Here is a 12536-nt window from a genome sequence, read left to right on the forward strand (position 1 = left end):
AGACCCGGTTATAAATAAAGTGTGACCGCGTCAGCTTGACGATAAAAATGCCAAGGAACTAGATTTAAGAGTGGTCACACTTAAAAAAAAACTGCAATCTTTAAACGCCCACCAACATTACCGTTCCGTACTAAAACTGGATCTAAATTGGTTTAGCGTATTTGTTAACATAAACATATTATCAATCAACAGCCCCAGCTGAGAAAAAAAATGTTTGGTAAGGCCTATGAATTTGCTCACGCTCTCACCACTGACATATCAGCTGTTTGAGCCCACAGGGTGCTCACGTTGAGTCATGGCGAACGAGCATTTTGTTCTGACGACGCGCCGCAGCAATTGCTTGATGGAGAAAAACGTGTTTAGTGCAAATTAGAGTTATATATTTAACAGCCGAAAGACTCCACTTGTCGCCTTCCGACCGCCCAGTAATGTGTATATAGCCGGCTCGTAATCATCCCTCAGGTCGTTCGTTTTTAAGCGCCGCAGCCCAGAGTGAAATGCAAAAAAGCTGCACTACAAAAGTTCTTGATGCGGTGAAGTAGTCATTTCTTGGCTTTCGTTTGCCATAATTTGATAACAATACGCAGCGGCCGGGCAGAATTTTGTTTTAATTGAAAGAGCGCCGGTGGCAGTGGCGTTGATGTCGCACATTTTAATCAGAATAACCCCTATGTGTGAAAGTGTATGTGAGAGCTGAAGATGCGCGAAAACGTCAATTAATTGCAACAACAAGTGCGACGCGACGGTGGCAAAGACAACCACAAGCACACGGCGCAAATAACGTTGGGGCCAAAGGTGCGAATGAAGCGCAAGAAAAAGAAAAATCAATAGAAATTAGGAATCAGAATTGGAACCGTAATGCAAATCGCCGCGGATTGAGGAAGCGCGTAAGAAAATGTATCGATACAGTGGGGCTCCCAGCGACAGATCACAGCCCAACCGCAAAGTGAAGCCGCCAGCACCGGGCGCCAGCGAATCGACGCTATTAATAAATAAAAATAATACCGCACTCCGGGCGGCAGTGGCGTCGCCTACGCAGGTGATGCGTTGCAAATGCGAAGTTGCGTAATTTGCCACCGACAAGACTAACTTGTATTTCGCGCTAGAACAAAGTTCGTGGTCAGAGTCTTGATCTCCGTCTACATCTCCGTCGTTGTCGCTCTTTGTCCCTCCCTACGCCGGGCGTGTAAGTGTTTGCGTGCGGCCAGCCTCCTTCGTGCGCTTACTCTAGTGTGTGTTTATTTTGGTGTAAACTCTGCGGACATCATGGCCGCCGCAACAGATGGCTCTGCCAGGGCGGCCGCGGCAGCGGCGTCGACGTCACCGCGCACGGCAGCAGCAGCATCCAACGGAAGCGGTCTGTCCGTCAAGCCGCCCAGCGCTGTCCCATCGTCGGTGGCTGCCTCAGGTGCTGGTACTGGGTCGTCCTCACCTGCCGGATTGCCTGCCTCCGTATCGCACTTCTACTACAAGCACGGGCTCTTCTTGTCTAGCTATCCAACCTGCGCGTCCAGTATTGCCTTCATGGCGATTTTGCTCTCGTGGTTAGTGCCGACTCGGAATTATATGTATTTTCCTTATGCAATATGATTGATTTAGCAGTTGCCCTTACAGGGTACTATAATTTAAGTTAAAAAGTTGCAACGCATTGAAGGGAAAGTGCGATCCAGTCAACGCCGACAGTTGAATAGATCTAGCCATGTTAGTCTTTTGAACAGGTCTGCATTTTTTAAAAAGAAAACTAGTTTATCAGTTTTAGAGCCATCTTAAACACCCAAAATAGGCATGTTTGCATTGCAGCTAGAAGGATGGACAAGTTTGGAGTGCATCACTTTTTATTATAACTATTTTGTTGTTAGTATTATATATTATTATAAACTCAAAGATATAGCAATATATAGTAGTTATAGTTACTCCGTAAGCCTGAAAATAATTAGTGAAACGAACCCCTGGAAAATCTTCACCTGGGCCTGCTTTGACTGGACTGCTTTGGTTAGTTGGTCAAACTTGACCATTAACGACATCCACTATGACTACCAATGAAATTTTGAATATTTTATTACCACGGACGACCATCGGTATTATGAAATCTACTAGAAACAATTATCAAATTGGTTCTGAGCGTAAACAGTGGACTTTTTTAATTGACCAGTTCAATCCCCAGGACTCAATTCTATTAAAAATCTTGGAGGTGAAGTCAAAAAAAGATGTTCTAAGGACTTTTGTTCAAAATAAAGGGAGAACAAAAAAACGTTTTACAATGTTCAATTAGAACTTGTATCTCTAAAGTCCTGAAATATAATATCGGATATGTCCGAAATTAATTATAGGCGTAGTATTGTGTCAAACCAAATTATACGGATTATAGCAATTATTTGATTTATTTGTATACCCTTGCAGGGCATTTTAATTTCAGTGAGAAGTTTGCAACGCAGTGAAGGAGTCACCTCCGACCATATAAAATATATATATTTTAGATCAGCATCAACAGCCGAGTCGATCTAGCCATGACCGTCTGTCCGTTTCTACGCAAACTAGTCTCTCAGTTATCTATCAGCTATCTGAATGAAACTTTGCAGTTAGTCTTCTATATAATCCCACTCGTGTATATATCCGACGACTAGCTGTCATAGGAACGAACGGTAAATTTGTACAAAACAAAAGTATAACTTTTTCAGTTTTCAACAGAATTTGATCAATTTTTCATATAGCCATCAAATATTATTCTACAAATTTGTGTATGTGTAAATTATATGCAAATCGGACTATATATCATATAGCTCCCACAGGAACGATCGAGAAATTAATGCAATTGAACATTATACCTTTCAAGTTTTCAACAGATTTCATTAAATTTGAGATATATCCGTTTTTTTATTCTAGAATTTTAATTTTAATTTTATGAAAATCGGACGACTATATCATATAGCTGCCATACACAAGATCGTTAGATAATGTAAAGCTGTAAATATAATATATATAGGTGAATAAAACGAAAGTAGGCTTTACTATAATTGTTTTTTTTTTTTTTTTAACATAAATATATATAATTTATTTTGTTTTAATTCCCATTGATCGAAGTTCTATCTGCAAGGGTATATAAACTTCGGCGTGTCAAAGTTAGTTTCCTTTCTTGTTTTAAATAAAACGGATTTTCATAAAGTTTTTACTGGAAGTATATTCTATTTTTAGACTTTTACTGTCTTTTATAGATACTATCTTATTATTTAAAGGTCTTTTGTACAAGGGTTTAACAAAATAGTCAGGAGAGCATAAGAGACATCTTCCCACGAACTCTATACATGTATATATCTGATAGGCATCACCAGTAGTGTAGATTTAGCTATGTCTGGCTGTTCATATCGTATTGGAGCCCTTATGAATACAAATAAGGGCATTTGAAGGGATCGCTTTGGGCTAATGCGCGCTTACGCTCTGAAAACCAATGTTTATATATCATTTGAGCTTAAAACATTGAGTGTCTGATAATGGATTTCAAAAATAACATTCTGTGAGGAGTGATTTGGCTGATCAGCAGAACATGACAGATTGATGTGTTCCCATAAACATTGAGCAAACTTGTTTGGTGTTTTGATAATCGATAACGTCGTTATTACGCTTACGCGACCGTTTATATAAGAAATATAAAAGACAGGCAAATTAGGGGCTACATTTTATAAAACTTAAATTGGCTATGAAGCAGAGATTCTACTTTTAGATTGACTGCATTTGCACTATAATAATGTCGGTGATTATCAGTTATACGATTTCAGACCCGCACATGAACCCTAATTGTACGTCAGTGCTAGAAATTAGTTTACTTTGGTGATTTGAACTTGAAAAGTATGTACCAATATCATATCTACATTTGTGGCTTTAAATGTTTGTTGTTGTTTTGATTCCATTAAAACTAAGGAAGCGACGTTGGGATAATCTATAATGCCTTTGATTTTTAGTAAACAACGTCTAGACTAAGAGGACATATGTACATAACTTGAATTATTCCATGTGTTTCATATCAGATACAAATATTCTGCCATATGCACACGCACCATAGCTATGGTTGGGGTAGCTCTAGTATTCAAATGTAATGTCCCAATAAGGGAATTTACCTATTTGTTTGATAACAAATCATATAACTGAGATAGGCTCCACCGGTTACTCATCGCAATCAGCTAGTTGGCAACCGGTGGCTGTCAGCAAAATTAACAGAGCCGATGCTTGGCTTATCGAGAGAGCGATGTACATTTTGGAAGCTACCTCGTAGTGTTTTTTTTTTCACTTATCAGCACTCTTATCGCTGCAAAGCGGCATGGTCAGCGCCCGCCGCCTGTTGTCTTGGACGCTGGCAAACTCTCGATGGCCCGCTGACCTTGAATACTTAAAACGCGAATTGTTGATAGGTGATGGATTCCAAAACACGCCTACTGGCCGCTAAGCCACGCGTTAGATGACGAACGGCTGTGAGAAAACACGCGCCCGTCTTAAAATAGCAAATCAAGCCAATTAGTAGCCGAGCACTTCCAGTAACGAACCCTCTCCTCTCTCTCTCGCTTCCACTCTCCCTGTATAGCTATCCGTTAATCAACATACCGCTGCCCGGGACAATACCCACCAAGATTGTGCTGCCCTATGACGCCGGCCCTCTGCCGGCATACTACAATCACAGTAGCTCCACCGTTGCTCAGCCGCCCTTTCAGCCAGCCCCCGGAGATCCCAAGTCTGCGACTGTTGGTCCTGAGCTTCTATCTAACGCCAGTGCCACAGACCGAAATCCGCCGCCAGTGTTACCCTGGGCGCAGAGCAGCCCTGCCTTCTACGTCCAGCAGATAACTTTGCGCGCAAGCGTTCTGCCCTGGACCGAGGGGATGCAACTGATGGATGCGTTTCGTGCGCCGCTCTACGAAGTTTTTAAATTGCTTGAAATTGTGAGAAATCACCAAAGCAGCGAGAAGTGAGTAGTATCAGAAAACCGACTGCAGCCACGGAGATGCTAATTGACTCGATTTCCTTTTATACCCTCCCAGCCAACGCACCCTGGAACATAACTGTTTGCATGTGGAGAACGTGAAGCGCGGGGCTCACGGGCAATTGGGACAGATCTTCCCAGAGTACGGATGTCTACTGCTCTCGCCGGCCAACCTATGGACACAAAATGCCCAGAACTTCACCCGGGACACAAATATTTTGAACACAATATTCCAGTATCATGTAAGTGAATTATTTCTTTTCAAATTGTGTAAATAACTCAGATCTGTTTTAAAGGAGCAAAAGTTGACCGTCTAAAACTAGGCTGTCTCACTACGTCATTGATTGCGGTTGGCAACCTTACCTTAGGTTGAGCGCCATGTGTTATGCACACTTTTTCGCAGTCTAGACTCTAGACTGTAGACAAGCCAGACCTTTGCTTTTCAATATGTATGCATTTGAATGTGAACGCTACCGAGTTGTCTAAGCCGATTTGTTTCAAGCTAATGAAAAGCACACAAAACACACCGCTTAATAGCTCTCTCTCCGCTTTGAGAGCTAGCGAATCTTCTAAACACATTAAAGATACGATGCACGAGTATATACATATATGCATGTGTATCTCTCCGATCGCAGGAGAGTGATTCACACTTGACACGATTTGCTTTGACGACAACATTGACCGCAACTTTTATATGTTTAAAAAAATCTCAAAATTAATAATAAAAATAACCCTTTGCCTTGCTTTAATCTTTATCGGTTCCATAATAAGCTTGTGCGGAAAGTTTTTATTAACAATTTAAAAACTCGGCATATAAAAATATTTCATGGCTGTGATTGTAATGTAAGATTCCAAGTAAATTGGCCACTGAGGAATCGAGGATATTTTAACTGAGATAAGGGAAAATCAGCAAATGAATTTACGCGTTAAAGCTTACAGTGTTACTTTATACGGAATATATTAAGAGGTATGCTGATAAGAAACTTGGAAATGAAATGAAAAATTTGATAAATCAGATTTACGCACTGACTCGGAATCTAAGGTCCGTTAGGGTCATGGTCAAGAGTTTCACGTCTGTTTGGTTTTTTTTTACCCGATACTCATACGCTACGATATTATTACTTAGTGTTGACCGATATAGAAGTCCGGTTTTTTATAACTTTACGCAAAATTGTAGATTAAAATAAATTGTCTATATCTCATATTTGATGAAAATCTAGTGAAAACTGAAGTTATAATCTTTAATTTTATTAATTTCTTTTATTTCTTATAAAATGGCTATGTATCAAATTTGATGAAAATCTGTTGAAAACTGAAAATGTTATACTTTTTAATTGAATTAATTTCTCGATTGTTCCTATGGGAGCTATATGATATAGTCGTCCAATTTTCATAACATTTTACACAAAATTGTAGAATAATATGAAATGGCTATATCTCAAATTTGATCAGATTCTGTTAAAAACTAAAAATGTTAAATTTTTTTGTAAAAATTTTCCGATCATTCCTATGGCAGCTATATGATATAGTCGTCCGATCCGGCCCGTTCCGACATATATATGAGTGAGAGTATATAGAAGACTAACTGCAAAGTTTCATTTAGATAGCTTCAAAACTGAGAGATTAATTTGTTTGCGTAGAAACGGACAGACGGACAGACGGACATGGCTAGATCGATTCGGCTGTTGATCTTGATCAAGAATATATATACTTCATATAGTCGGAGGTGCCTCCTTCACTGCGTTGCAAACTTCTGACTGAAATTATAATACCCTGCAAGGGTATAAAAAAAGTTTGGATTTGGGGCTCTGATTATGATAAAGTGTACAATGTTGTTGGATAGCTCAATCCGAATACAGGGTTCATTTAACCCCACCAGATCAGTAGTGCATAATACCTTCAAAAAACCATATCACCCCAATCAGAATATATATTATTGTTTAAATTTACTTTTATTTATTTCTATATTTTTTATTAATTCAAAAATATTGACAAATGTATTATAAGGCCTTTGTCAATATGAGATGTAAAGACCCATAAATTTGTCATCGATTAATTTTAATTATTCTGGCAGCTATATGATACAGTAGTCCGATCTGGCCCATTCCGACATACATATACCGAGTGAAAGTATATAGAAGACTAACTGCAAAGTTTTATTCAGATAGCTTTACAACTGAGAGACTGGTTTGTTTGGAAACGGACAGACGAACATGGCTAGGTCGACTCCGCTGTTTATGCTGATCCAATAGTCGGAGATGACTTCTTCACTGCTTTGCAAACATCTGACTGATATTATAATACCCAGTGAGGGTATAAAAATGTTTACCCCTTTATATATCGTCACTCAGTAAATTTAATTTTAACTCTCTTCTAAAAATATACTTTAATTTTATGCAAACTTTATCTTTTTCCAGAACTTGCAAAAGTCGAAAGTTTCCGCTGCTGAAATGCTTTTTGGCTTACCCATGCAGGATACGGGCTTTAAGCGCTACCCATTGCGGGCTCGCTCACGGATTATCCAGTATGCCCTGACTCTGGTACTCAAGCACAATGACGTGGAATATTTGGAAACTCTGAAGGACAAGTTACTCCGACACTACCCGCCGCTGCCCGAGTCATCTGCATATGCGGAGGAGCCGTCAACAATAACCTACATATTTTACCCGGGCGAATACAGGATGTGGGAGCTAGTACCATACACGGTGGCGTTTATGTTGGTGTTCGCCTACGTCTACTTCTCAGTACGCAAGATCGACGTGTTCCGCTCCCGCTTCCTACTAGCCCTGTGTAGTGTCTTTACTACAGCTGGCAGTCTGGCAATGTCCTTAGGACTCTGTTTTTTCTTCGGCCTGACGATATCTCTGCAGTCAAAAGACATATTCCCGTACTTAGTCATCCTTGTGGGACTGGAGAACAGCTTGGTAATCACGAAGAGTGTTGTGTCCATGGACGAGACGTTCGATGTGAAGATCCGCGTGGCCCAGGCTTTGAGCAAGGAGGGCTGGCACATTTCAAAGACACTGCTAACGGAGATTACCATTTTAACTATTGGCCTCGCCACATTCGTACCCGTCATCCAGGAATTCTGCATATTTGCAATAGTCGGCTTGCTTTCAGATTTTATGCTGCAGATGCTACTGTTCTCGACTATCCTGGCTATGAACATAAAACGGGCCGAATACACAACAGAAGCAAAGCATCTCCCAAAGATGATGTTAAGTTGTACTCAGGGGACTGCTGGGCGACAGGACTTTCGCTTTTTCGGGGCTGCCACGACGATGCCATCAACCTTTGTTCCGGGCACCTTCCAGCGCTCCCAGTCTCATCCGAAACTGTGCTTTGCTGATGCCGCTGGTGTCGGCGAGCGGTCAAATCTAGTCAACCCTGGACACTCGCCAGTGGAGCAGCGTATTCCAAAGCGTATAAAGATTGTGAACTTTTGGGCGCGTACTCGCTTCTTTCAGCGCGCCTTTATGATCTGGATGATTGTTTGGATCTGCTCTATAGTATACAATTCAGGGTGTCTAGAGCAATTGTTCAGCATGCAAAGCAATGGGACGATGACAGCCACTATGGAGCTGCAGCGGCGCCTTCAGGCGGGGCGAGGAGCTGTCAGCAGCTTTTTCGAGGGGTGGCAGACGGCAGACGGACAGCGAACAACAACTACGAGTTCCACACCTAGTAGCAGCGCCTACTCCACACCAAACGATGCACCTCCTGCCCTCACGAATGAAGTGAATGAGACGGGCGAAGAACTGCTGCGACTGCGGTACCCTAACTTTGACCTAAACTATTTCCTTTCAAACTTTCACTGGTCGACAATAATGAAGCAATATAACGTCTCACTGAGTGGCCAGTATGTCACCCTGCTGCCCAGCATTCGCCTAAGCCACGCTCTCACTCCAGAGCTAGCTGCACTGTTGCGAAATCCGCAGGAGCAACTGCAGCAAAACTTTCAATGGAAGGCTTTGGCTGCTGCCCTAGATCCGTTGGACTTTAACGATGATGATGTGCATCGCGAGTCGCCGATGGTTATGCCGGGTGGAATGCCGTTGGTCCCGAAGAGTCCAATGGAAATATTCTTTGCTATTCTGCTTTGCTGCATCAGCATCTTCGTGCTTTGCTACACGATGGTCGTCTTTTACCGCTGCATCTGCACTAGAAACTATGCCGAGTGGCGATCCAGTTGGCACGAGTTCGAAGCGCCCCACAAGCAGACGGAGCAAATTCTTGAGGGCGTGCCGACGCAAGTCGCTGGTCATAAGCACCGCATCGAGTGTCTGGTCTCCGATGGGGTTTACATCATTAGCTGCTGCCTCAAAGGTCAAATCCGCGTTTGGGATGCCCGTAGCGGGGAGCAGCTGGCAAGCATTGCCCGTTCAGACATGCAGATCTCGCAGCCAAGGTCGGACGGGCAGACTTTAGTGCGCAAGCTACCTGTGTCGCCGGTCTGGTGTTTAGACTACTTTGACAACCTCATAGCAGTCGGTTGCGCCAACGGGCGAGTAGAGTTGTGGGAATCTCCGGCCGGCGTGCTAAAGTGCGCCTACCAGGAGGACGCAAAGCGAAACCAAGGCATCACCCACATTCATCTGAATGGAGACCGGGTGATTGTGGCGCGTTTGAATGGACGCCTGGACTTCTATCGTCTGGAGACATACTATAAGGGCAAGCAGATCGATTGGGGATTTACTTCCGCATACAGGCGTAGTAAGTCATACCTGGAGATCCAATTGACACAATTTCACAAATTAATTATCTCTTGTGAAGCTCACGTCCGAACTGGATCAACTGGGAGCCTGGGACTGATGCAGCGCTGCCAGCAGGATATGGCACCGAAGACCACCAAAGAAGAAATGAAAATTACGTTGGAGAGTGTACGGCTCGCACACCAGCAGCCTATAACATGCATGCAGGTTGCCAACGATATGGTCTTCACCGGCAGTCAGGACCACACACTTAAGGTACATGGGCAAAGCAAACCCATATTGAAATCCCGTCAATTTAACTTTCTTGTCTTTCTTGTCTGTGAAAAGGTGTATTGTCTCAACAAGACGGATGTGGAGTATACACTGCACGGACACTGCGGACCCGTTACCTGCCTGTTTGTCGACCGGTGGCAACCGGGCACCGGAGGTTCTGGTTCACAGGACGGCTTACTTTGCGTCTGGGATCTGTTTACGGGCGCATGTATGTACAACATTCAGGCACATGACGGTGCCGTCAGCTGCCTTGCCTGCGCACCGAGCTACGTCATCTCTCTGGGGACGGACGAGCGGATCTGCGTGTGGGAGCGATTCCAGGGCAACCTGCTGACCACCATCAATATCTCCAATGCCTACTCGAGCTTACTGATGCTTACTCCTTCGCTGTTGGTAACCAGTAAAATGGGTACGTGCCTTTTAAGCTTTCAAGTCTGCAAATCCTTTTAACTTATTTTATACATAATAATAATATCGCAGGCTCTCTCATCGTGTGGGATGTGCGCACAGGGCAGCCGGCTCGCGAGGTCAAACTGGACTTTGCCAATCGACAGCTGTGCCCAAAAATCATGATGCTTGCCTGCGATTCCGTGATTTGCGACTATGGTAATGAGATCCGCGTCGTGCGCTTTCCCATAGTGGCCGATAAGTGCCACTGAAAAAGTGGGGATCATTAGATCATTAGATCTTGGTTTTCTGAATAGCCTCGAAACTAACTCAAATTGAAATATGGTTTTCAAACATATTTACGATTTAGCCAGTGGGGCTTTTTATTTAAGTTATTATGATTCACTATGATTTAGTTGTAATATTGGAACACCAAGTGTGTAAACAACTTTGATAGGTTAATGGATCTAAACTAAATGATGAATTAAATATATATACACATATATTTTTGCGTAACTACATTTTAACTAAAAATAGTGTCTTAAAACGCCTCAGCATAACACAATGACTAAATTTTAGATTAAAACTATATGTATATTTATTAAAATCCCCTACGCTTAATTTTCTATATGAAAAGTAAAACTTACCACAAATAAACTCCCATTTTGTAAAATGCATAGTTACTTTTAAACTGTGTTTTGCTTTGTCCCAAGGGCCATCAAAAGTGAAAAATTTTCAACGTTTAAACTGAATTGGTATTTAAACTGCTGCTTTCCGAATTTAGGTCTTCTTGCTTTGTTCTTTTTTGATCGTCGCTGTATAACAACAAAAATGAAGTTGTGCATTGTTTCATCTTGCGGCCTATTGTTGTTAATAATTTCGTTTCTTGATTGTCTTTGTTATTATAAGTAATAATATAAAATTATATTGTTTTTTTAATAATGCCTGCTATAAGACGACCTAAAATTGGACGGCCACACGTGGTGCACATCGGCAAATGACAATTTGTAATATTCAAAGACAATATTAACTTGTATTTTCTATTAAACAAGAATATTTCTTTGGTTGCCCAGTATTGAACGGGTTAATCGAGTTAAAATAAAAAGTATAAATTATATGTTTAAGTTAGCCGAACGGATGGAATTAGTTATACATGTCCAGTTAATTATTGGTTCCTGTTTACATAATTCATAGATGTCAGTGTATTTAAATCGAGATACCGATTTCTTGGTCATGCGTATTTTAGGCATTTCAATAGGATCTGTAAGAGGTCTTGTATTGAGTTGCATGAGTCGTAAAGTGGGTTGTTGTTGACTATTTGGACAGACTGTATTTGTCAAAGGAGTGTCCACTTTAAATCCGATTTAGTTATTTTGTTTCCAGACGATTGAAGTAGTCCTCTTTTCTAAAAACATTGGCTTGAAAGTTGTGTGTGGTTGTAGAAGAGAGTACGAAGAATAAACTATAAGTTCTTTCACAATCCATCTTTATTTGTGTAAAAATTTTATTAATGGCATCATTTAGACTCCACCTTAAATAAATAAAAGTTCCATTGTGTTTTGCATTTTTTGTTGCAGCATCTGCTAAATCGTTTTTCATTATGTAGTAAAATTGTTTATTATCTTTTTCAGAATATTTTGTTGAATGAAATTGTTTTAGTTTTAGTTCATAATTATTAGGTTAGTAAGGCAATTTCGAAAAAGTTCTGTGATAAATCAAAATCTATAGCGTTTTCTAGGGCTGTTAGTAAGTTAGCAGTCAGCGAAGACACTTACTTTTGTTCGGGTAAAAACTTTTCATAGTATTAGACTTCATATGCACGGAGGCACTTCCCGAGAAAATATCACCATCAGTGAAAAGAATTTTAAAGTTTTTGGAGTTCATTAATTACATTTTTGCTATGTATAAGGACCTAATCAGAGTCTGGTTATTTAGACTTGAATCGCGTCACTCCGAAATCTACGACTGCCGATGAGGTTAATGCTTGCCTGAAATCGTCAATTTTGTGGTGTCCAGTCAAGAAATTGACCACGAATATGAGAGTCACTTTACAGAATGACGCCCACAGTGATGTGAGTCAACGAACTTTTTTGGTGCCTAATGTGTGGGCCGTGTCGGGGGGATCTACCATATTTTTCGCAAACTTGATAAAGTAAGCCTTTCATTTGGAGCCATTTCCTTTTATATAATCAGCC

General features: G+C 41.3%; 1 protein-coding gene across 2 annotated transcripts; it reads left to right on the forward strand.

Annotated features, from left to right (window-relative positions):
- The first annotated feature begins 246 nt into the window (after window positions 1–246).
- On the forward strand, window positions 247–11018 carry SCAP (SREBP cleavage activating protein). Of its 2 annotated transcripts, none has more exons than XM_020959541.2 (7): window positions 247–1544; window positions 4574–4954; window positions 5028–5211; window positions 7387–9682; window positions 9743–9936; window positions 10009–10363; window positions 10435–11018. In XM_020959541.2, exons 1-7 carry the CDS (start codon window positions 1267–1269, stop codon window positions 10611–10613), a joined length of 3867 nt encoding a protein of 1288 aa, XP_020815200.2. In that variant the 5' UTR covers window positions 247–1266; the 3' UTR covers window positions 10614–11018. The 2 variants fall into 2 exon arrangements, with proteins under 2 accessions (XP_020815200.2, XP_020815201.2); XM_020959542.2 differs by lacking the exon at window positions 247–1544 and adding an exon at window positions 3950–4087.
- Window positions 11019–12536: the final 1518 nt, after the last annotated feature.

This window comes from Drosophila serrata, unplaced genomic scaffold, assembly GCF_035046125.1.
Source record: "Drosophila serrata isolate PLE 108 unplaced genomic scaffold, ASM3504612v1 contig_267, whole genome shotgun sequence".
Taxonomy (NCBI): Eukaryota; Metazoa; Arthropoda; class Insecta; order Diptera; family Drosophilidae; genus Drosophila; species Drosophila serrata.

Coding starts and splice junctions, on each gene's coding strand:
- SCAP (XM_020959541.2), top strand. CDS start 1,267: ATGGCCGCCGCAACAGATGGCTCTGCCAGGGCGGCCGCGGCAGCGGCG. Junction 1,545..4,573: donor ATGGCGATTTTGCTCTCGTG/GTTAGTGCCGAC, acceptor CTCCCTGTATAG/CTATCCGTTAATCAACATAC. Junction 5,212..7,386: donor ACACAATATTCCAGTATCAT/GTAAGTGAATTA, acceptor ATCTTTTTCCAG/AACTTGCAAAAGTCGAAAGT.